Genomic DNA, 25,846 nt, shown 5'->3' with positions numbered 1-25,846 from the left:
AGATGTGCATGGTTGTGAAAATATCACTGAACTGTTTTCTTTCTTACATAGTAGTCCTGTGTACTGAGAGCTTTTTGTGATAGAGAAGTTTATAGTTTTGTAATATTAAATTATTTTTGGGATAACGTCAGGTTAAAAATAATTACTGCACCTTTTAGCCAGTGTCCTTGTTGTGACTTGGGAAGATATAATCGTAATATTAAAAACAGATGAAATTGATTACAGCCACTGTGTTTCTAATATAGTTGTTTTGACACTCTGAGATTGTTGCCTTTTTTATATTTTTCCCAAACTTTACCCTTTATTCCAAGTATAGAATAGAATTAATAGAAATTAATTTAATTCTTTACCGTGATATTTACAAAATATTGCTAATTTTCCTAATTATATAAACATACATACTCATCACAGAAAATAAAATGATATAGAAGAAATAAATATATTATTTATAACCCAAACCCCAAGAATAATAAGTGTTACATATTTGCTGTGTGTTCCTTCACTAATTTTCATTGCATTAAATGTATGAAATATTTAAACTCTCTTACAGAATTGAGATTTTCTTAATTATTTTGGCTCTACATAGTAATCTAAAAGAATGTGCGATTTACATGTTTCTAAAATTTTGGTTCTATAAATAATGCAGTGATTTATATCTTTGTATATAATAATTTGCTTCCATTTTTGATTTATTTAGTATTATTGAGAGTAGTTACTGTGTAGTGCTTTTCTCATCATACTCACAAAGGCATTGAAAATTATTATTTAATAAAAATCTTCTTGGGCTCCTGAGTGGCTAAGTTGGTTGGGTGTCTGACTTTGGTTCAAGTCATGATCCCACATTTTGTGAGTTCAAGCCCCATATTGGGATCTGTGCTGACAGCTCAGAGCCTGGAGCCTGCTTTGGATTCTATGACTCCCTCTATTTCTGACCCTCCCCAGCTCACACTCTGTATCTCTCTCTCTCTCTCTCAAAAATAAACAAACATTAAAAAAAATTTAAAAACTCTTCTTGATAGGGGAAAATATCATTTAACTATTTTAATATTGATTTATTAGCTTATTTTATGTCTTTTATTGATAGGACTTTAAAAAATTATACAATCTGAATTATTATATTATACAAACTGCATATATATTGTTCTGTCATTTATGACTTTTCTATTGCTTTTAATATTGTTAATGCCTAAAATTTACTAGATGTTCACCATGAGTTTGAATCTCTGCTGAGCATTCCATCTGTTAATTTTGTTAAATCATTTATATGTAATATAATTATATATATACATAGACAAGTTTACGCATACACGTAGAACTATATTTATAGATGTGTAGTTGGCATCACTGTTATTTTGTAGGTTAGGAAGCTGAAAGTTGGTACAAAGTGATAGAACTAAAATTGGAATCATGTCTGTGTGACCAAGAGCCCTTGTTCTCTAACGCTAGCTACAGTCTTAATAGTTTACTCCAGGCACATCATATATTAACACATACTCAGTTCTGCTTCAGAAAACCAATTTCTAATTTACAGAAAAGTTGCAAGAATTCTGTAAAGGATCATTAAAACTCCAGCATGTTTTCCAGTATTTAATAGTTTTCCACATAAACTTTATCATTCTCCATTTTTATGTAAATATAATCATGCCTACATATATGTGCATGTATTTTTTTCTGAATCAATTGAGAATAAATTGTAGATGTGGTGCCTGTTACCTTAAATATTTTGCTGTTTATTTCCTAAAAGATACTCTTAGATAACCAAGGGCAACCGTTTAAATCCGGGTAATTAACATCAATACAATCCTATCTTCTAATCCAGAGATTGCATTTAAATTTCACCAGTTATTCCAACAATACCTTTGTTAGAAAAAAATCTCTTTTTTTCTCTTAATCCAAGTTGAGAACCACATATTCCATTTAAGTTGCCTTGTCACTTTAATATTCTTCAATAAGAATAGTTATTTTTAGCATTTGTTTGTCTTCCATGACCTTCACATTTTTGAAGAATAGAAGCAAATCACTTTTTAGAATGTCCCTTAATTTGGATTTGTTTGATATTTGCTCATGATGATTTAGGATTTTCATTTTTAGACACAATGACATACAAGTCATACCGGTTCTGTCACATTGTATCACGTCAGGAGGCACATGATGTTGAGTTATCCTATTACTGGAGATGTTAATTTTGATCATTTGATTAGTGTGGTGTCTACCAGAATTCTTCATTATAAAATTACTACTTTCTCTTTTGGAATAATAAATATTTGGTAGAGAAATAAATTGAGACTATGTAAATACCCTGTTCTTCATCAAACCTTCATTTACTGGTTTTAGTTCGTCAGTGTCTCTTGTCATAATTGATTTTTATTGTGATTATTGCTAAATGACAATATTTTCTAAGCCATTTATTAGTTTATAAGGAGGAACTTGTTTTTACTCTTCCAATTATTTGTTCATTTTATATCAGCGAATATTTCATGAATTTCTATTTTATTCAGTGTATTATATGAATAGTTGGCATACTATCTCTGCAAGGGGCCACACAAAAATAATTCAGGCTTAGGAAGCCTCATGGTCTCTCTTGCAAGTAGTCAACTGCGCCAGTGCATAGCAAAAACAACCATAGGCGGTATGTAAATGAATAGATATGGTTTGTTTCAAACAACATGAAAATTTTTGAGTTTTAACAGATTTAGCTCAGAGACTACACCCTGGGTTTTATCATTATTTATTTGATGTTAAAGTTGTCCCAGATTTGGCTAGTAGGAGACCTTCACCTGAGCTCTTGGGTCTTCATGACAGATGTCCATAATTTTTCAGTCCTGGCTTTCTGCCACAAGGTATTTTTGGTTCATGTTATACTTATCCCAGTCCTGGATAAGTACCCCTGGTTTGCTTGGTGGATATGGTTTCAGAAACCAAGATTTGGGTGTTAGATGTGCTAATTTTGCTTACTGCTCTTTGAGTGTCACCGCTTCTAGGCTTTCTTCGTGGATGTAGGAAATATAAGTTTATACATAGATACCTTCAATTCTAATTTAAAACCACATGATTCAGTGTAGTCTCACACGTATTATATTTATAGGTTTTTGCCTTCAATTTTGAAAAATCTGGCTTGCAGTATCTTTATTTATATAGTTGCTTATTCTACTTTATGAAACAGTGTTCTGACATGTAGACCATCACCTTCTCAGCTTTCACAGTGCCAGTCAGCTCTGACCATCTCCTCACCTCTAACTCTGGATGGTCCTCGTCACCTCGTTAGCCCTGATTGTTTCTTTGCTGCTGACCACACTCCTGGCTCATGTTGTCTCCTCGCCATGACCCTGAAGGTCCTGCCAGACTTACTTGCCTCCTTGGCCCTTCCAGCCTCTAGTGTCTCCTTGACTTCTGTTGCTTTCTCCCATCCCAGGGCCCTTAACCTGGCTGGCTCTGACTACCTCAAGGAGGGAGGAGGGAAGAAACCAAATACATCTATTTTAAAGAAAACTGACAAGAAAGTAGAAGAGAATTTCTTTTTCTTTATAGTTTGAATTATTCTTTTTAATAGATCTTATTTTTAATCAATCTGAAATTAATTTTGATTTTAGTGAAATGTGAGGTTCTGACTGGAAACATAGCTTTCTAAATAGCTTTTTTCAATACCATTTTGAACCAAAATGCTTTCTATTAATGATTCTCTAATTTGTACTCTGCTAGATTTTCATAGTACTAACTAGTTCACGTCTCGACTCTGACTTGAGAACTAGGATCTTTTTGCTTTGACTCTTACTTAATACTTTTGTCTCTTAAATTATTATTATTATATCAGCTTTACTCTAAAAATGTATATTAACAGGTATCATAGCAATACATGTCTTAGTTAGCAAGTAGAATAATACAGAGATTTATAAATAAAAACTTAATATTCTCCCAAGGAGCCAGTATCCCCAGTCTTGTATATTCCTCTACCCTCTTTTTCTGTGCTCCATACAAACACAGACTTATACATGTCTGTATGTAGGTGCTTCAAATTAGGATTGTTTCATAACTTTTGTATTTTTGAATACATCATAAATGCAAATTTGTAAATATGTAATAAACCTCATACAAGTCTCACCAAGCTTAAAGAAATAGAACATTACCATAAACCTGTATGTCCCTATCTTTGGTCACATCTTCTTCCTGTTCGTAGCCATAGGTATAATCCCATCCTTAATTTTATATTTTGTGTTTATTATGCCTTTTCCTTACTTGACTGCTTATAATTTTTTTTACTTGTGCTTTACCCCTTTGCTATTTATGTATATATTCCTAACCAATTGATTGTTTAGCTTCTGTATTTTATATAAATGGTATCCTTTGTGATTTGTTATGTCACTCAACTTTATATTTGTAAACTACATCTGTTTATTTTGTAAAATTTGGATTCTTATCATGTAAATTCCTAAAACTCCCACATAGAGTAGAATAAATACAATATATTTATTCTACAGCATGCTCTTTACATTGTACAATATCTGGCAATAGTAATCATAGCTAACATTTTTTGTGTGTTTACAACTAAAATGGACCAGGCCCTATTCTGATTCCTTTAAATATGTTGATCTATTTATCCATTATAAAATATCCTATGACAGAAGCACTATTATTATTATCCTTACGATAAAAAAAAAAAGAAACAGCAGACACATTAAGATAATATAACTTGCCTAATTTCATTAAATAGAATTAAGGAAACTATTACTAAGATAATGGCTGTCTCTACTGGGATGGGATGGAGGATGTGACCAAGATGTGGCTCAGAGCTGAGGACTGGCATGGGGTGAGGACTGTAGTACGCTGGACCAAGCTGGTGTGCAGCCAGCTGCTAAATATTCAGAGATTTTATGACCTCATTTTTAAACTATTGGTAGGTTAATCTTGAATTTAGTCATGATGGAAATATACCAAAAAAGTCAGAAATCTGCAATTATTTAATCTGATTTCAGTCAGGACCTCACCCCTCCACGCTGTGTATTCCCTTTCCCTGCACACCAGTTGTTACTGCTCTCTTTGCCAGGCTGCTGTCAGTGTTCAGTATCTTGACCTAAAAAGTCATTATACAGGGGCGCCTGGATGGCTTAGTCGGTTAACCGTCCGACTTTCGCTTAGGTCATGATCTCGCGGTTTGTGGGTTCGAGCCCCTCGTCGGGCTCTGTGCTGACTGCCAGCTCAGAGCCTGGAGCCTGTTTCAGTCTGTGACTCCCTCTCTCTCTGACCCTCCCCTGCTCACGCTGTCTCTCTCTGTCTCTCCTAGAAATAAAGAAAAATATTAAAAAGATTAAAAAAAAAATAAGTGGTTATACAATAGATATTCATTTTGTACTAATTCATTAAGATGTATATTTACATCTTCTGTATGTGTGCTATATCTCACCATGAAAACGATTTTAAAAATTAATACTAAATATTGGTAAGGAAGAAGAGGGTAGCTTGTACACTATTGGCAACAGTGGGGCAAAAAATGTAGAGGGCGGGCTGGGAAATGAGAAAGAGATTTCCTTCTCAAGAGTAGATGGAGTGAATCGTTTGATAAGAATTTGCATGTAAATGTTGAGTGAATAAGATGTTACAAATCATACATAAAGTGATTTTTATTTTAAAACTTACAAAGAAGCCATATAAATCCTTATTGCTTCAAAAGGCTGATATTTCAGGGCTTTCATTCTAGCTACATACTTAAAGGTATAGTTTAATTATTATGTTATATGTATGACATATATCATTGAATAGTCTCATTTATTGGTAATTAAATATTTGCAGTTAATTACTTTGAAATTTAGATGTTATGATGAAATTAATGTGTACTTGAATGTTCACATTCATTTATTCACTCATAAGCATTTATTGAGTGTCCACTCTAATATGCATTTAGTATATTCAAGTCACATGGGGAAAAAAGCTGCAAAACTGATATTAGTATGTCACTTTTCTGTGCTTTGTCATATAATGTGTTGGGTGAAATGGAAACGGTCTTTTTTTTTAAAATTTTTTAAATGTTTTTATTTATTTCTAGGAAAGAGAGAGAAAGACAGTGTGAGCAGGGGAGGGTCGGAGAGAGAGGGAGTCACAGACTGAAACAGGCTCCAGGCTCTGAGCTGGCAGTCAGCACAGAGCCCGACGCGGGGCTCGAACCCACGAACCGCGAGATCATGCTAAGCGAAAGTCGGACGCTTAACCGACTAAGCCACCCAGGCGCCCCGGAAATGGTCTTTAAATGAAGACTGGTTTAATTGAAGATTAAAGAAATGTTAGGAAATGTTGGGGAAAAGGGAACCTATTAATAAATATAGGAAAAATATTTAATGTAAACACTTGATGATTATGCACTTACAAATGGCTGACATTATAATTTTTTAAAAAGTAGTTCTTTCCCCAAAATCTGATATTTGGTGAATAATTTGAAATTGCCAAAACCTGAAAATTAATGCTTGGATCCTCTGACGTAATCAAAATTATACAGCATTAATATTAACAAATATTATAATGAATGCAACTATTAAAGAATTCCATAGTCTTCTAATAGAATTGCATTATATTTATTTAATATCATGAGGTTTTTTTTTTTTCTTTTGTTTTTGTTTTTGTTTTCTGTTTTATTCTAGATGGTCCCCGGCCATCACAAAAAGAAATTATATCACTACGGGCATTTATGCTACTTTTTCTGAAACAGCTCATTCTAAAGGTAAAATAATTTTACATAATTTGGAATTGCAATATATTAATTGTAAAGGAATTTTTGGCATAGTTTAGAATCAATCTTGTAAAATTAGCAGTAACTAACTTTAATTTATGAATAGCTTTAAAAATTCTAAAGTAAATCTTACTGTTAACTTTGTTAAACTTCACTTTTTGTTAATCCTTTATTGAGATCCTCCATTCTAAGAGATGTAGCAGAAATGGATAAGGAGCATATGCATAAGAAATGAGCATAAAGTTTTTATTCCAGAAAATGATCTCTATACCTGTTTGAGAATGCTTACATTATATCTTTTATCACAGTAGGATTTTTAAAAGATTGAGATAAAGAAAAATAAAAAATAAAGGTAAAATATACAATTGATATTACAAAGATCACAATTTGCATTAATTTGCATTATTTTAAGAAAAGAATAAATTCTCAGAAAATAGTAATATGGACACAGTTTAGGTGATCACAGTAGACTAACTCTTGATAGTGATGGTCAATCAAATCAGCAACTTTAAAAGACTAGATACAACTTTCCAAATATTTACTTATTTAACTCAAAATAATATAGTCTATGATGTATTTAAACATTTTAATGAAACCATCACTACTTTTAAATTGTTCATATTTTCTCCTAAAATGATCATTTTGGGGCTTGTCTTTAAAGTTTTAATTTTAAATTTAAAATTAAATTATACACATTTTTTTTTTTTTTAATTAGGATCGAGGGGTCAAGGAAGATGAACTTCAGAGTATATTAAATTACCTACTTACCATGCATGAGGTAGGACATGGTCTGACTCTTTTGTTTTAATTATTTTATTCAAAGAACTGGAATAAAACATTAACTAAAGAAATATTGGTGATCCTTATTATGCAGGATGAAAATATTCATGATGTGTTACAGTTACTAGTGGCTTTAATGTCAGAACATCCAGCGTCAATGATCCCAGCTTTTGATCAAAGAAATGGAATAAGGTATGATTATAATATTAGTATTATTAATGGATTTTAATTAAGTACAGTTTTGCTTTCTAGAATAACCCCTTCTCTAGGTGCTTTTGAATAAATACAGCAAAATCTTATATACAAGAAGGGAATAAGTGGAGAAGCTAGTATTGATCTTCTAACTCAAGTAAACTGATGAAGTATATGAAGAATTGGTCTTGGGTCTCAAGAAGAGTAATTAAATTGTTGTTGCTATAGTAAAGACATTTCAAGTAGTGGGAAGAAGAAATATATATATTTTTCAGGAAGACAAAAGAGGTACATTATATTACAGGTACATACATTAACTGATTTCTTAGTAAATTTCCTATTCATTGTATTACAATCCAGTGTTTGTTTCTTTTTTGTAAGAAAGACTTATCTAGTTGTGAAGAAAGTCCTATGTAACGCAGGTGAATGATGGCTCTGGATGTTTTCATGTTTCACTTGTTAATCATAATTTCGCTTAGTCCTGGGGGGATCTTAGGCCTTTGTTATCCCTAAATTTGAAGTTATTTCTAGAAAGTGGGAATTCTATGAGAGTTTCTGACTCCATATCTGAGACTAGTCTCATTTTTAGGCTGTGAACTTTTACTTCGGTTCTCAAGATTTTGTTTTTCTGTTGAAGGTTCTTTCTCATGATTTCCTGAATAGTTCTTTTCCTGACATGTATAACTTTCCTATTCTCATACTTGTTCTTTTTCTTTTTCTTTTTTTTCATTTCTGATCTTTGTGTTTAAAAGTTCTGAAAATAGATTTCAGGGTAAATACATAGTTATTTAGAAACTTGAGGCTTTTGGAAAAAACTCATCTTCTGAAGGAAATAGTTAACTCTAGAGTTTACCTAGTTTGTTCTTCAGTTTAGTAACACACAAATGAGGCAATATCAACAATGTATTATTTTCTTTTTTAATAGTCTAAGCCATTATTTAATATAAAACAGACGTTAGTAGCTTTACGTTATTCCCTTCTGTTAATGTTACTGAAATAATATAAAAATTGTACTATATCTTCTAATACCAACTTTTTTGTTTAGCCTAGATTACTTCATTTTTAAAATATAAAATGACATTTTATATTTTAAAAAAGAATTTAATACAGTAAAGTACATCCCAATTTTATAGTCACCACTGCCACCTTCAAAGAACTTTCTTAAGTTGTAGAATTATTGTTAAAAGAGTATAGTTATTAATACCCTCTCTACCTTCAGAAAAAATATTTATTTTATGTTTTGAAGAAAAAAAGATAAACATATTTAGATATTTATATATGTTCTAATGGATATAGCCCTATTATTATATAGTATTTGAAGTGACTCTTTGGGTTGGTTTAGGTTATGTGTTAGCAGAGACTTTTTTGCTCTAAGTAACAGAAAAATTCTCAAACCAATTAAAGTAAAAACATAATAATGGGTTTGTTACTGAATTTTCATTAGGATAAGAATAGGAATTGGTAAGCTAGAAGGAAACAACTTCGCTTTTTTTGCTAGTTCCTTTATGGTTGCTTGGTTCTTCCTTTTGTGTGTAGACTCGTCTGTCTGTGTGAACAAAACAAGACTGTATTATACTTTCTGTTTTAAATAATTTTCTAATTCAGGAGCCCCTAAAGTGCTAGATATTGTTTCTCAGAGCTCATTCCAAATGCTCAGAACAGAGAAATAATTGGGCAAGTATCTATCCATGATCCAATTAGCTATAAACAAGAAAAAAAGGTCATCATGTAGAAATGTCAGAGGCAGTTCTAATAGAGGGGGAAATATGGCTTAACTAAGCATGTACCTTAAAATAGAAAAAATGTTTTTTCACTGTGCCTGGAAAGCAGTATTTATAAGCAGCCAATCACATTGAATGTTTGAATATTTATTGGAAGACCAAGGTTAAAGAAAATTTTGTAAAATATGCTAATTTTTAATTTTCCCAAAGAATTTTAAATCCTGAGGTACTTTATATTTTTTATATTTATGTTTCATTTGTAAAGTATATAGTGTTTCTATTTTTAATATTTGTGGGTGCTTAAAAGGTCATTTATTTCTGTCTTTTTTAGAGTAATCTACAAATTATTGGCCTCTAAAAGTGAAAGTATTTGGGTTCAAGCTCTGAAGGTTCTGGGATACTTTCTGAAGCATTTAGGTCACAAGTAAGTTGATGTTTTTCATAATGAATTGTGAAAATATCTATTTAAATTGTATTTTTAGTAAGTTTCATATCTAACATAACATGAAATTTGACTTGAATAATCTTCCAGTAGAAAAGAATAGCTTCCTATGGTAAAAATTGTGAAAGTATTTTATAAAAGTATGTTTATTAATAGATTATAGAACAGATTCACAATCTAAGTAATATAGCTTATTTCTATTTGTTTGCTGAAAGAAAATACTGTTCATCTTAAGGATATAATAATATATTTCATCAAATCAAGTAAAACACATACCGATATGTTCTTAATGAAAACTTTCCTAACACAGGGAATACAGTGTATATGAGAGCTGCTCTTTGCTGACATGCTGAGTCATTATTTTGTATTTGAATTTTTTTTCCCTAACATTGAGGTCTTTTGATTATTTTTGTGATTTGAAGATCCTAGAATATTTCTTTTTTCCCCAGAGTTTAGAATTTGGATACTTTCAAATGTCACTTGCTGATATGAGTATTTTTCATATTATGTTGTCCAGTGCAAAATTATTCTTTATAAAATCCATTTTCTATACAAATGAGCCCAGGAAAGTATCATTTAACTGTTGCTAGATGGGGTTCCACTGAGAACCTCACTGTTGCCATTTCATTTTGGTGTTTAAATTTTCAAAGAGTTTATTGATAACACAGATGAAAAGTACACAAGATCTAGATAAAACATCATTAACATAGTACATAGTCTGGAAGGGTAGAAATTATTTTTATTTTGGTACCAAACTGATAGTCAAGTAAGGGAGAATAGGCATATTATAAAGATAGGGAATAGTTCAACAAAGGATTGTAGGAAGGAGTTATGCATATATGAGGAACTGTAAATGTATTAGTTGATTGAATGCTGAGAGTGAGAAGCATATGTACTTTTAACACTAAGAGAAAAGGACTGCTCATTTAACTTTGGTTAAGTAAGAGAAATGGACTAGGAGAAATTAAAGGATTCTAGCCCGAAATGCAGTCTTTTAAAACTCGTTAAGAAGACATATTGAAAATCATAGAAATGTATAAAACGTAAGCAAAACTAACCAGCAGAGGGGCATGGGCTAGTTGGTTAAGTCTTGACTTTTGGTTTCAGCTCAGGCCATGATCTCCTGGTTTGTGGGATTGAGCCCTGTGTTGGGGTTTGCGCTGACAGCATGGAGCCTCCTTTGAATTCTCTTCTCTCTCCTTTCCCTTTCTATCTGCCCCTCGCTGGCTCTCTCTCTCTCTCCATTTCTAAGAATAAATAAAAAACATTAACAATCTTAAAAGAAAAAAACCTAGCCAACAGATAAGAATATTCACTGGAAAAATATTGCTATAGAGTACATAATAACTGTGATTAGGTATTTACCATTAAGTTTAAATAGTAAGAAATGAATTGCGTCTGAGGAAGGAGTACTGCTAAGCAGAGTTTCAAGAAGTTGGAAGACATGGCAGGATAACAGAGGTGTTGGATCATGGACTAACAGAACTTTGGAGGAAAGTTTCTATTTTATTTTTATTGAAGTAAAAACTTTAATACAAATAAAAATGAAATCAGAAGAAGCTCAAAGGAAGATAAACTGTGTGGCTGGTATAGTAAGATAACACAGAAGATAAAAATGAAAACAAGGCAAATAATATGAGAAATAAAAGAAATATAAGAGTTTAGAAGAATCAGAGAGAAAATGATTGCTGTAGAAAGCATGGAGGTTCCAGTAGTGGTGTAAATTGAGTTCCCAACTAAGAAAAGCAGAACGATGGAACTAAACAAATATTTAAAGCTGTAATTCAGTGAAGTCCTAATATAAGATTTTGCCATCCATTTTAATAGCTCATTCGGTGTACCAGGGAGAATTTTCCTAGAATGGTCATCACAAAAGATTACTGTTGGATTTAAATATAAGTCAAGAATCCTTCGTTCAGCATTGTGCAAATAAGGGGGACATTTGAGTCAGGTTTTAGACTTTTTTACAATATCTTTTAATACAGAAAACTATAGAGTGACAACTGTAAGATAAAGAAGTGAAGGAAATGGGAGCCAAAGTATCATTTAGGTAAAAAGAATGCTGCCAAACAATTTTTAAGCATACAAGGAATTGTTTTTCTGAATAATTATTGAGAAAATCGCTGGGGACAAAACTCATCAGGATAACTGAACCTACTCTAGCTAAGTACTGCTGGTGAACTAACTTAACAGTAAAACTAAGACTAAAACAGATGTTTGAATTAGAGTGACTCACCAGAATTTACCTTTATATGCACTAATACTGTAGAAATGCTGCAATTGCAATGAATTGGGAAAGGACTGAGGGAAGAGAAAGTAGACTAAATCCAGAGAGTTAGAGCATATCCATGTAAGCTGGTGAATACAAATAAAAATGCTAGAAATACAGGCTTAATGACTAAGATTTGATGGCATAGGAGAGATAAAAATTAAAATATATTAAATTGATCATTGCTCATAATAGGGAAATTACTTTCTAAACACGTAGAGGACTTCTTATTTCTTTATAGTTATAAAGATAAGAACTTTTGATAATATTATAATGCTTTCAAGATATTAAAGAACTGTACAAATAAAACTAAGAATAGTACATGCAGTGGAATATTTAAAAATCTATAAAAGTTAGGAAGCATGACAAAATATGACATATCTAATACCAAACATCTGCCATAAAAAGTAATGTAGTAGTTTTTGAAAATTACCTGTTTAAAAAAAAAATGTTAATCAAAGTAATAAAACCCGATATGTACAAGACACATACGAAAATAAAGTTATTTAGAAAGGCTGAAAATTAAAGGATAACTGAAGGTTATAGCACATACATACAAATGAAAAAAATAGAGGATCGTGATCTTAATATTGGACAAATTAGAAGTCAAGCTGGAAAGCAATAAATAACATAAAGAAAGATACATAATGTTAAAGGGTAAAACTTTCATAAGAAAGAAATTATAGGATAAATAATACAATTACCATAAGTTTTACATATTAAAACAAAGCTTAATTCACCTATCTTGGTTCATAAGAAATCCAGGGGGAAAGAAATATAAATAATAAGGTAAATCTGATCAATAGAGTTTGAAGTCTGTACCATGTTAATAAAGAAAATAGCTTCAAGTCTGTGGGACATTTATAAAACCTTGACATGGTGTAGTAGTCATCAAAGAAGAATTCCAAATTAAAAACAAAACAGGTAATTGTCCTTTATTAAAATATAGTAAAATTAGAAAATAGGAACAAAGTCAGAAACCATTTTCTTCTACCTAGCAATTTAAAGTTTATTAAGTAACTTTCGTATCAAAGAGAAAATACAAATAGAATTTTTTCAATATTTTATTAAAATCAGTTTATTGGGGTGCCTGGGTGGCTCAGTCAGTTAAGCATCTGAATTCAACTCAGGTCACGATCTCACGGTTTGTGAGTTCGAGCCCCGCGTCAGGATGTGTGCTGACAGCTCAAAGCCTGGAGCCTGCTTCGGATTCTGTGTCTCCCTCTCTCCTGTCCCTCCCTTGCTCATGCTCTGCCTTTCTCTCTCTCAAAAATAAATAAACTTTAGAAAAATTAAAATCATTTTATTTTATTTATTTTATGTTATTATACCATGAGTGTACTCTTTAATCCCCATCCCCTATTTCTGCCATCTCCCCACAACCCCTCTGGTAACCATCTGTTTTTTCTCTATTGATAAGAGTGTTTCTTGGTTTCTCTCTCTCTCTTTTTTTTCTCTGTTTGTGTGTTTTGTTTCTTAACTCCACATATGAGTGAGATCGTATAGTATTTGTCTATCTCTGACTGACTTACTTTGCTTAGCATTATACTCTATAGCCCTGTCCATATTGTTGCAAATGGCAAGATTTCATTCTTTTGTATGGCTGAATAATGTTCCATTGTGTTTCTGTACCACATCTTCTTTACCCATTCATCTGTCAGTGGACTACTTCTATAGGTTGGCTATTATAAATGTTGCAATAAACATAGGGGTGCATATATCCATTTGAATTATGTTTTTGTATTTTGGGGGTATTCCTGGATCATTGGATAATTCTATATTTAATTTTTTGAGGAACCTCCATGCTGTTTTCCATAGTGGTTACACCAATTGCATTCTCATCAGCAGTGCAAGGGGGTTCCTTTTTCTCCACATTCTCACCAACCCTAATGAGGTGATATCTCATTGTAGTTTTGATTTACATTTTCCTGATAATGTGTGGAATTGAGTATCTTTTCATGTGTCTGTTGGACTTCTATATGTCTTCTTTGGAGAAAGGTCTCTTCATGTTATCTGCTCATTTTTAATTGGACTATTTGTTTCTTGGTATTGAGTTATATCAGTTTTTATATATTTTTGATACTAATCCTTTATCAGATATGTCATTTGCACATATCTTCTCCCATTCTGTAGGCTGCCTTTTAGTTTTGTTGTTTGTTTCCTTGGCTGTGCAGAAACATTTTATTTTGATGTGACCCCAATAGTTTATTTTGGCTTGCCTCAAGTAACAATATAGCTAGAAAACTGTTTCTATGGCTGATGGTGAGAGATACTGCCTGTGCTCTCTTCTAAGAATTTTATGGTTTCACATTTAGATCTTTAATCAATTTTGCATTTGTTTTTGTGTATGGGGAAAGATATTGGTCCAGTTTCATTCTTTTTTTAAAGACTTTTTTAACATTTATTCATTTTTGAGACAGAGAGAGACAGAGCATGAGTGGGGGAGGGCCGGAGAGAGAAGGAGACACAGAATGTGAAGCAGGCTCCAGGCTCTGAGCTGACAGCACAGAGCCTGAGGCGGCGCTTGAACTCACAGACTGCAAGATCATGACCTGAGCTAAAGTTGGACTCAACTGACTGAGCCATTCAGGTGCCCCTGTCCAGTTTCATTCTTTTGCAGGTGGCTATCCAGTTTTCCTAACACCATTTGTTGAAAAGGTTGTCAGTGTCCCATTGAATATTCAGCCCTTTGTTGAAGATTACAAAATTATTGTGCAGAAATCTGTTGCATTTCTATACTCTAACCGTGAAATAGCAGAAAGTGAAATTGAGAAAACAATTCCTTTTACAATTGAACTAAAAACAATAAAATATCTAGGAATAAGCCCAATTAGAAAGGTGAAAGATCTGTACTCTGAAAACTGTAAGGGGTGCTTGGGTGGCTCAGTTGGTTAAGCAGCTGACTTCAGCTCAGGTCATGATCTCACAGTTCGTGGGTTCAAGCCCCATGTCAGACTCTATGCTGAAAGCTAAGAGCCTGGAGCCTGCTTCCGATTCTGTATCCCCCTCTCTTTCTGTCTGTCTCCTGCTCGTGTTCTGCCTCTGTCTGTCTCCCAAAAATACATAAACGTTAAAAGAAAATGAAACTATAAAACACTGATGAAAAAAATTTAAGAATACACAAAGAAATAGAAAGACATTCCATGTTTATGAGTTGGGAGAACAAATAATGTTAAAATGTCTGTATGACCCAACACAATTTACAAATTTAAAGCAATCCCTATCAAAATACCAACAGCATTTTATACAGAACTAGGATAGACAATCCTAAAATCCTCAAAAAATCCTAAAAATCCTAAAACCACAAAAGACCTCAAATATCCAAAGCAGTCTTGAAAAAGAAAAACAAAACTGGAGGTATTATAATTCCAGATTTCAAGTAATATTACAAAGTGGTAATAATTATTGGTGCCTGGGTCGCTCAGTCAGTTAAACATCCAACTCTTGATTTTGGCACAGGTCATGATCTCGCAGTCCATGGGATCAAGCACCACATTGGGTTCTGCGCTGAAAATGCATAGCCTGCTTGGAGTTCTCTCCCTTCTCCTCTCTGCCCCTTCTCCACTTGTGCATTCATGTGCATGCTCTCTGTCTCTGTCTCTCTCTCTCTCTTTTTCTCTCTCTCAGTAAATAAACAAACAAACAAATGCACCCGAGTGGCTCAGTCAGTTGAGCCTCCAACTTTGCCATGGGTCATGATATCGTGGTTCATGAGTTCAAGCCCCACATCAGGGTTGTTGCTGTCAGCACGGAGCCTGTTTTGAATCCTCTGTCCCCTTCTCTATCTGCCCCTCCCCTGCTTGCACTCTCTTTCTTTCTCAAAAACAAAATATTTTTTAAAAATTAAAAATAAGTAAATAAACGTTTAAAAAAATAAAGTGGTAGCAATTAAAACAGTATGGTATAAAGTGTAGATACGTAGATCAGTGAACTAGAACAAGAAAACTTAGAAGTAAACCCACAATTATATGGACAAATAGCAGAATTAAAAAAAAAAAAAAAAAAAAACTTTTAAAAACCTATGAGATACTGCCAAAGAAGTGTTTACAAGAATAACCATAGTCATAGGACAATAAAAAGGAACTACAGAGAAAAATAATTAAAATGTATAAGTTAGGGAAAGAATAACCAAATAATGGAAGAAAGTACTGATAAATAGACAAGTAGGAATTTAATGATTCGGGACACAGAAAATCCCTTAAATAAAAGCTAGTTTTTTAAAACTCATGACATAAATGGATAAGTCATCATTAAGCAACTCAAGAAAGAACAAAAATATGAATGTATAAAATAAATGATAATTCCCATAATTAGTACAAACTGATGAAATTAAAAGAATCTCACATGATAGCTTTGTACAACTTTCCATAGAAACTGGTAAGACAGCCTAGTAGAAGAGGAAAAGGATGTAAATGAATGGTCATCTTATAGAGGAGAATATGCATGGCATATAAACATTAGAAAAGAATGGAGTCCTACTTGTGTAAGGGAAATATAACTGGAAACTAAAGTAAGACATCATTTTCACATATTAGATTGACAGAATCCTCAAAATTCCACATCCTGTCTTTATAGCAAGGTTGTTGGGGGAAGCAAGCATTCTCGCACGTTGGAACTTAAATTAGTGTAGTCCCATTTGGAATGCAATGTTAATTATCAATGTCTGCCGAAATTACAAATACATATACTTTTTAACACAGCAATTTATCTCTTATACACAAGTGAAATAATGGTTCTCCAGAGTTATTCATTGTTGTGTTGTTTATAATTGTAAGGATTAGGATAAGCCTTAAATTTCTGTTAATAGGGGATTTGTTGAAAAATGATAGTTCATTCATTAAATAGAATACCATGCAGTTGTAAAACAAAACTAGCAATTCTCAGTATATTGACATCACAACTACATTGTTGAAAACAAATGGTGTAGAGAAGTATGCATTTGATTTAATTTTGTGTAAAGAAGAGGATATAAGTATATACTTCCTATATTACATTAAGAAAATCTAGTAGAATATGTAAGAAACAGGATAAAAACAGTGGCCCCTCATGGGGAATTGGTATATATACATATATACATATAATTCATTGGCTCTTGAAGTTGGCCTGTATTGGTTTGGATCCTGGCATAGCCACACATTTTCTGAATGGTATTGAAAATATCCTTGAGACAAATACCATATGTTTGCACGTATAGGAGGATTAGGAGGAACTTGACGGAGGAACAAGGGGGAGAAGAAGGGCGGAAATGGTGGGGGAAAGGGAGAGAGGCAAACCATGAGAGACTCTTGAATGCTGACAAAAACTGAGGACTGATGGATGTGGGGGGGAGGGGGGGATGGGCATGGAGGAGGGCACTTTGGGGATGAGCACTGAGTGTTATGTAGAAACTAATTTGACAATAAACTATTTGTAAAAAAAAAAAAAAGAAAATGTCCTTGAGCTTCAGTTTTTACTCTATGAGTAAAATTGTACTGCTTTTTTCACTGAGTCTTAAGGATAAATGATATAGTAGATTTAAAATAGTCAGTCATAGTATATTACAATATGATGATTTAAATATTTGGCAAAAAGGTAATAGGTACAATTTAACATGTAATTCCGATAAAAACAGAACATATCTTAAGTATAATAAGACATTTATCTTATAATAAAATTTAAGCATGAAATACTAGTAGCATTTAGACCAACGGTAAGATAAGTATTTCTACTATATTATTACTATTAATTGTTCAAGATTTGAAACAAAACACATAGTTAGTATTTGTAATGCGTTAGATTATATACCTAAAAACCTAAAAAAATCATCTTTAAAACTGTTAAGAACTGAAATATCACCCAAACTCAGGGTCTTATTTGTGTCTGTCAGTGAATCTGAGTTGGGTCCCTGGATGCAGCTAAACTGAAGTCTGGTGCGATGGTCCTTGTAATGCCTAGTTTATAATTTCTGTCAAGTGCCTGGGATACAGGTTGAGATAATCCATATACTTTAATTGTCAGCTGAACTTGAGATGGGTTTGACATCCATCATTAAAATTGAGAAATACGTTCCAAAGAATATATACACAGCTACTCCTTCCTCCTGAAGATGGAACTCAAATAAATCCTCTCTCCTTGAGTGTGAGATGGACTTGCTGGCTTTTTTCCAAAGGATAGTGAAACCTGGCATGATTTTCACTTCTGATTAGGTTTAACATCAACAGTTCTATACCATGTTGATATCATGTATTCCCTGATATGATGTGATGAGAAAGGCACTTCATCTCTGTGGTATTCTTCTAAAAAAATAAGAATAACCCCAGTCTAGTCCAGAGAAAGCATCATACATCCCCAAATTGAGGGATATTCTACAAAATACTTGACCAATGCTCTACAAAACTGTCAAAGGACATGAAAAACAAAGAATGGGAAACTGTTGCAGAGCAGAGGAGTTTAAAGAGATATGATGACTAAATGAAAGATGGTATTCTGAATTCGATCCTGAACAGAAAAAGGACATTAGGGGAAACTGGTAAAATATTAATAAAAGTCTGTAGTTTAGTTAATAATCTTTTTTTTTAATGTTTTTATTTATTTCTGAGAATGAGAGAGAGACAGAGAGACAGAGTAAGCGGGGGAGGGTCAGAGAGAGAAGGAGATACAGAATCTGAAGCAGGCTCCAGGCTCTGAGCTGGCAGTCAGCACAGAGCCTGACGCGGGGCTTGAACCCACAAGCTGTGAGATCATGACCTGAGCCGAAGTCTGACACTTAACCAACTGAGCCACCCAGGCGCCCCCTAGTTAACAATCTTATAATCATGTTGATTTCTTAGATTTGACATATGTATCATGATTAGGTAAGATATTAACATATGGGGAAGCTGGGTGAATAATACATGGGTACTCTCTGTACTGTCTTTTCAACATTTCTGTAAATCTTAAAAATCTCCAAAATAAAAAGCTATGTAAAATTGAGAAACTTAACTTGGATGTATGCTTGAATAGAAAGCCAAACTGTTCTTTCATAGAAGTGGTCTGATTATATTTATCCTCGGAACAGAATCTAATAAAAGGTTCAAATAGATCAAAATGCCTAAACAGCTGGACTATAATACATCTCTGATAATTTTAGCTTATAAAAATTTAAAAAACCTATGTTATTGAATGTCCATTGTGGAAATTAAAATTCTCAACCAAGTATTTTTGTCTGATGTCTTAACTTCAAACCTTGTAACTTCTGGGTAATTTCTCCAGGTTAATCACACTCTAAATGAATCAACTTACTGTCTGTGGTGTTGACTATAGGCCTGACAGTTATATACTGGCAGTTGTTTAACCTAATGCTTTCTTTGTCAACTAGTTGAAATTATTCCATTTTTTCTGGGAGAACCAATTGTCTGTTAACAAAAAGTAGTGATGTAGGTTCTGGGAGTCTGAGAGGTGGAAAGAAGCTTCCTTCCCATCTATTTTCAACATCGAAGCTATTTGGCTTTCTTCAGGCAAATATTGGTTCCTATATATACCTGGGGTAGCAGCAGAGAAAATAAGACAGCTGGTGAAAGGTTTTTCTGTCCCATGGGAATGAGAAGCAGCTGAAGAATTATGTTAGAAGCCTTAAAAAAAAAAAAAAAAGGCCAGAACAAATTTTGAGAGGTCGATTTTCTCTCCAAGATCTCTGCCAATTTTCTCTCCTATGCACCCCCACTCCGTCCTGAGGAGTGTAAACATTGGTTTCTATGTAAGTGACCACCAGGAGGCCAAGAGGTACCTGAAATGATGGGTCTTCCCTGTCCTTGAGTTTGTGGGAATGTAGGAATATTGGAGTGCCGCAATGCTGGCTTCAGGACTTAACAGCAAGCTGAGTTTTATACAACAAATCAGTATACTTAGATGGTCTTCTGCCATACAGCAGCTGCAGGAATCCCATCATGTAAAATTCGCAGCAGTGAGATCTGACCTCAGTTGTGTAAAAAAGAAAAATAGTAACTCATTAAAGGCTAGTAGCCAGAGACACGAGATAAGAGAGTCATCAAACTATGTACTCATTGAAATAGAACTAGTGATCGGGGCTGTGGTGGAATCTTTGAATTTTATTTTTAAAAAGAGCATTTAAAATTGAAGTAGAGAACCAAAAATGATATTCTGCCTCTTTAGCTCATGATTTGTTTTACAGTTCATGCAAATTAATGGGCTGGAAGTTCCCAAAGCACAGACCAAAAATATAAAGTGAGAAAAAAGATAGAGAAAATAAGAGACTAAACATGTGAATGAACAAGAAGTCTTGTAGGAGAAAAATAGTGGGAAAAGCGATATCCTTAAACACTTTATACTACCAAAAACTTAGGAATTTTCTCTAAAATACAACAGAAATCCTTTCAGACGTATAGCTTAACACTCAAAAGTAGGTAAATTCTCATATGCCAAAAATGAAAATCAAGCATAATGTAAGAAATAATTCTTAAGAAACAAGGTAATATTAAAACAAACAATGCAGCTTAAAAAATCAAAATAGCTTCTAGAAATTAAAAGGTAGTAATTAAAATTAACTCCATGGATATATTAAACAGATTAGATAAAACTTAAGAAAGAATTGGTGAACTGAAAGATAGAAATGAAATTACCCAGAGTGTAGCATCAAGAGACAAAGATTACAAGTAGGAAATGACGTTAAGATACAGAAAAATAATGGAAGTTTTAGTAGAAGAGAATACCCAGGAATGAATTTAACCAAGGATATAAAAGATCTACAAACTGAAAACTAAAACATTGATGAAAAAATTTAATAAAGAAATAGAAAGGTATTTTGTGAACAAAGATTGGATGAATTAATATTGTTAAAATGTCTGTACTACCCAAAGCAATCTATGGATTCAGTGCAATCCCTATCAAAAAAAATTATTTTTAATCTTTTAATGTTTGTTTATTTTTGAGAGAGAGAGAGAGATAGTGGGGGAGGGGCAGGGAGAGAGGGAGACAGAATCTGAAACAGGCTAAATCTCTGAGCTCTCAGCACAGAGCCTGATGTGAGGGTCAAACCCACAAACTGGAAGATCATGACTTGAGCTGAAGTCAGTTGGCTAACCAACGGAGCCACCCGGGCACCCCTCAGTACAATATCTATCAAAATTCTAATGGCATCTTTCACAGACATACAATAAATAATCCTAAAATTTATATGTAACCACAAAAGATCCCAAATACACAAGCATACCCTCTTATGAAGAAGAGGTTATGTAGTGCCCGGGGCCTGGTGCTTCAGGGAGTATTTCTGGTGTGTGCTGTGTGTGTTCTGCTATTGTGTTTTGACTGCTCTATCCTTCAGGCCAGTCATCTGCAGAGGCTCTCCTTGCCTGCTTTGGGCACTGCTTGGTACCTAGCCTGAATCTGGTGAGTTTTAACTAGATGTGTTCTGGTCTGCTTGTAAAATGAGACCTGACACCACCTCCACCAGAACTGAGGCCCTGCAGAACCTACTGGTCAGGAGATGTGGTATGGGCAGGGGTTAGTGCTGGTCTTCTGGGGGAGAGGCCTGCCACACTGAGACAGAGGCTAGCTTCACAGAGAAGGGCCCATGTATCCATCAACTGATGAATGGATGAGGACAATGTGGTATGGGCGTGCACATGCGAGCACTCACGCACACACACACACACACTCACAGGAATATTACTTGGCCATAAAAAGGAATGAAATCTTGCCATTTGCAATGATATGGAGGGAGCTAGAAAGTATTATGCTAAGCAAAATAAGTGAGAGAAAGACAAATACCATAGGATTTCATTCAAATGTGAAATTTAAGAGAGAACACAAATGAGAAAAGGGGAAGAGAGTCGTTACAAAGCTGTAGTAATCAAACAGTATGGTATTGGCATAAAAACAGAGTCAGATTAATGGGACAGAATCCAGAAATAAGCCCACATATATGTGGTCAATTAATTATGACAAAGGAGCAAGAATATACAATGGGGAAAGGACAATGTCTTCAGTAAGTGCTATTTGAAGAACTGGACAGCCACATGCAAAAAAATCAGATTGGACTCCTCTATTTTACATTACACACAAAAGTCCATTCAAAGTGGATTAAAGACTTGAATGTAATATTGAAACTACAACAGTCCTAGAAGAGAATCTAGGCAGTAAGCTCCTAGACATTGATCTTGGCAATGAGTTTTTGGATTTGAAAACCTAAAACAAAAGCAACAAAAGCAAAACTAACCAGTTGAGACTACATCAAATTAAAAAGGTTCTGCAAAGCAAACTATCAATAAAATGAAAAGGCAGCCTATAGAATGGAAGAAAATATTTTCAATTATGTATCTTAAAGGGGTTGGTTAACAAAAAATAATTAAATAATTCATGCAAATCACACAAAAATAAACAATCTGACTTAAAAAGTGGGCAGAAGATCTGAAGAGACATTTTTCCAAAGAAGACATACACATGGCCAATAGTACATGAAAAGGTGCTCAACGTCATGAATCACTAATCATCAGGAAAATGGATGTTAACATCAGGATGGATGTTAATTCACTTTATTGTGGTAATTCCTTTACTGTATATGCCTATATCGAGTCATTATGTTGTACAGCTTAAACTAATTTAGTGTTGTGTGTTATCATATCTTGATAAAACTTGGTGATTGAAAAAAGCTGATAGGCAGTTATAACAAATGTGGGGGAATGTTAGTGGTTGGGGAAGCCATGAATATGTGGCATACATGAGGCCAGGGGATATATAAGAACAATCAGCTTTGATCAATTTTTCTGTATAACTAAAACTACCCTGAAATATATATTTAAAAGAATGTGTGGTGGATAAGCTGATAAGGAAATAGGAAACCAGGAAAAATGTTTACCTGTATGTTGGGAGTGGGGACTGTGGATGATGGAGGGGTAGGAGTTGGCTGTGAAACCTTTCATGATCTTTTTATATTATTTTTTAACAAGGTAAAAGTATTATTTTTAAAGATAAATGGTAAAAACAAGTAGATCAGTATTTAAGTAAACTAACATAAGCTTTAACACTAAAAGTTAATGAGGCTGAAGAATAAGGAAAAGGTACAATTCACCATGAAGATAAAACAGTTTCAAATCCATATATATGTTAACAGTATAGAGGAGGCACGGAAGGCAAAACTGACTAAATTTGAAAACAGAAATCAAAGTGATTTAGAAGGGGGCCTAGGTGGCTCTGTCTGTTAAGCGTCTGACTTCGGCTCAGATCATTATCTCACAATCTGTGAGTTTGAGTCCTGCATTGGTCTCTGTGCTGATAGCTCAGAGCCTGGAGTCTGCTTCAAATTCTGTCTGTCTGTCTCTCTCTCTCTTGGTCTCTCTCTCTCTCTCTCTCTCCCGCTCTACAGCTCGTGCACTGTTCCAGTCTTTCTCAAAGACAAACAAACATCCAAAAAGAAAATTCAAAGTTGTTTAGAGATTTTGATATTATCTTTTTAAAAGAGCTGTCACAAAAAAAGTATAAAATTGAACAGAAAGTCTGTTGCCTTGATTGATATATTTATTATTTTCAAGCATACACTAAAATGTAAAACTTGTCAATTGAAATCACAAAATTGTCCAAAATTTTAAATAAATTCTCATAAAGGTGACTTCTCACCCACAACTCAGTTAAGGAAGAAATCACTGATAAAAATAAAACTAAGACAGTGGAAATGTACATATTTTAAATAACTCATAACAAGAAATTATTGTATACATTATAAAATGCTTACAATAAAATATTGAAAATGTTTTGTATTTACACTTCTGAGACTTGGCCTAAGTGATATTAGAGGTAGCTTATAGTCATAAATATTTATATTAAAAAAGAAAGATGTTTTGACTTTTTCCCTTAGGTTTTCAATTGTATGCTGAATGTAAGGATAGTGTAACATCAGAATATCCTTTAATATGATCTCCTTATTAACACATTAAGGAATAGCTATGTAATTACATGAATGGATACAAACAATTTTCGTAAAATTCAGTATCCATTAATCAACAAAATCCTAGGAAGCCAGGAATAGAAAATGATTTCTTTAACCTGATAAGACATACCTACTTGAAAGTCACCATAGTCCTATTTAGTAGTAAACTATTAGAAGCATTCCCCTTCAATAGCTAAAAGTTAATGTAAGCCTGTTTTTATCAGCCCTATTCAAGATCATATTAAACAGTATATTGACATTCATAGAATAGTCAACAAATTGTTTTAATTGTAGAATGTATTATGGGCTGGGCTATAAAACATAAAACAAGTTTCAATAAATTGAAAGGAATTGAGATCAAACAGTGTGTTTTCTTTGACCACAACAAAATTAAATAAGTAATCATCAGCAGAAAAGCTTTGGTAAATTGCTCAAAACTGAGAACCCCTAGGTGAAAGAAATCTCAAAGCAAAATAGAAAATAGTTTGATTTGAATTAATCCAACATACAACATATAACCAGAGCATATAACAAAACAACTTACTGAATTCTCATGCATTGCTGATGGGAGTGTAAAATGCTCCAGCCATGTTCCAGAAGAGTTTTTTAATTTTTTGAAAAATGTAACACCTACCACATACCTTGGCATTTCCATGCTTGGGTATATACTCAGGAGACATGACAGCATATGTCCACAACTGGACTTGTGCATAGCTATTCTTAATACCATTATCCATAATAGTTCAAAACTGAAAATACTCCAGAGTTCACTTAATTGGTGAATGGATAGAGTATCATGTCCATACAGTGGAATACTAGTGCACAATTAAAAGAAAACAAAGTACTGATGCATACTATGACATTAATTAATCCTAAAAATCATGATGCTAAATGAAAGAGGCTTCATGCAGAAGAGCATGTATGTTTTCATTCATTTGAAATGTTCAAAATGCAGATTAGTGATTATGTTGGGCTAGTGATGGGAGTGGGAACTGACTACAAGGCACTTTTTGGGGCGATGAGACTGTTGGAACTGGAAATTGATGATAATTGCATGACTGTAAAGTTTTCAAACAGTTACTAAATTATATACTTACCAAATGTAAATTTTATGTTTATGTTGGTGAGAGAAGCTGCTGATACAATGCATTTACACTTTGATGGTAGAAGTATGAATGTACATATTTGGAGGTAATAAATTGCACAGAGTCTCATAAAATTAAATATAAAAGCTTTTAACCCCCATCATTTCAGTTAGAAGAATTTATTCTAAGTAAAATAGTCATGGATATATACCCAAAGATTTACCTAAAAGGGCATTTTGTTCATGGTTGAAAAAAATTGGAAATGGCATAAATGTCAGCAGTCATGAAGGGATGTAAATGCTACATACTTATTACATTTAAGGATTGAAAATTCAAGACAGGATATATTTTTGGTTAAAGGGAAGAAAGTTATATTACCTTATATAGAGTTATTTTCATCATACTGATATCTATATTTATCATCTATATTTACATGCATAGTACTTAATCTAGAAGAACATAAACTGATACTCTGATGATTTTCTCTGAGTTATGGAAATTATGGGGTCTTTAACTTTTGTCTTATTTCAGCATACTGTCTGAGTTTGTTACAAGAAGTATTAATTGACCATCCAAAAAAAAAGGCTTGTTTATTTTGTGAAGAAAATTTGGTTATATTTTCATTGGAATGTTTAGTAATCTAATAAATATAATTTGTATGACATTAGAAGTTTACTCATTTTTTAAAAAAGGTTACATTCTTAACCTAAATGGAGAGAAATCCTATAAAATTCAAAGGGTAA

The 25,846-nt window shown here is 33.3% G+C and overlaps 1 protein-coding gene across 1 annotated transcript in view; it reads left to right on the top strand.

Moving 5' to 3' along the window:
• The window catches only part of NBEA (neurobeachin), a 693,804-nt gene that overhangs the window by 154,374 nt on the left and 513,584 nt on the right, over nucleotides 1–25,846 (top strand). The window contains exons 14-17 of the mRNA XM_039251874.1: nucleotides 6,627–6,706; nucleotides 7,431–7,493; nucleotides 7,590–7,687; nucleotides 9,740–9,832. Of these exons, the coding sequence (XP_039107805.1) occupies nucleotides 6,627–6,706; nucleotides 7,431–7,493; nucleotides 7,590–7,687; nucleotides 9,740–9,832 (334 nt within the window). The remainder of the gene's footprint in view (nucleotides 1–6,626; nucleotides 6,707–7,430; nucleotides 7,494–7,589; nucleotides 7,688–9,739; nucleotides 9,833–25,846) is intronic.

The sequence above is a fragment of the Hyaena hyaena genome, unplaced genomic scaffold (assembly GCF_003009895.1).
Source record: "Hyaena hyaena isolate Hyena2069 unplaced genomic scaffold, ASM300989v1 scaffold_398, whole genome shotgun sequence".
NCBI classification, from domain to species: domain Eukaryota; kingdom Metazoa; phylum Chordata; class Mammalia; order Carnivora; family Hyaenidae; genus Hyaena; species Hyaena hyaena.
The sequence above is the reverse complement of the archived record's forward strand: the minus strand, read 5'-3'. Positions and strand labels throughout refer to the sequence as shown.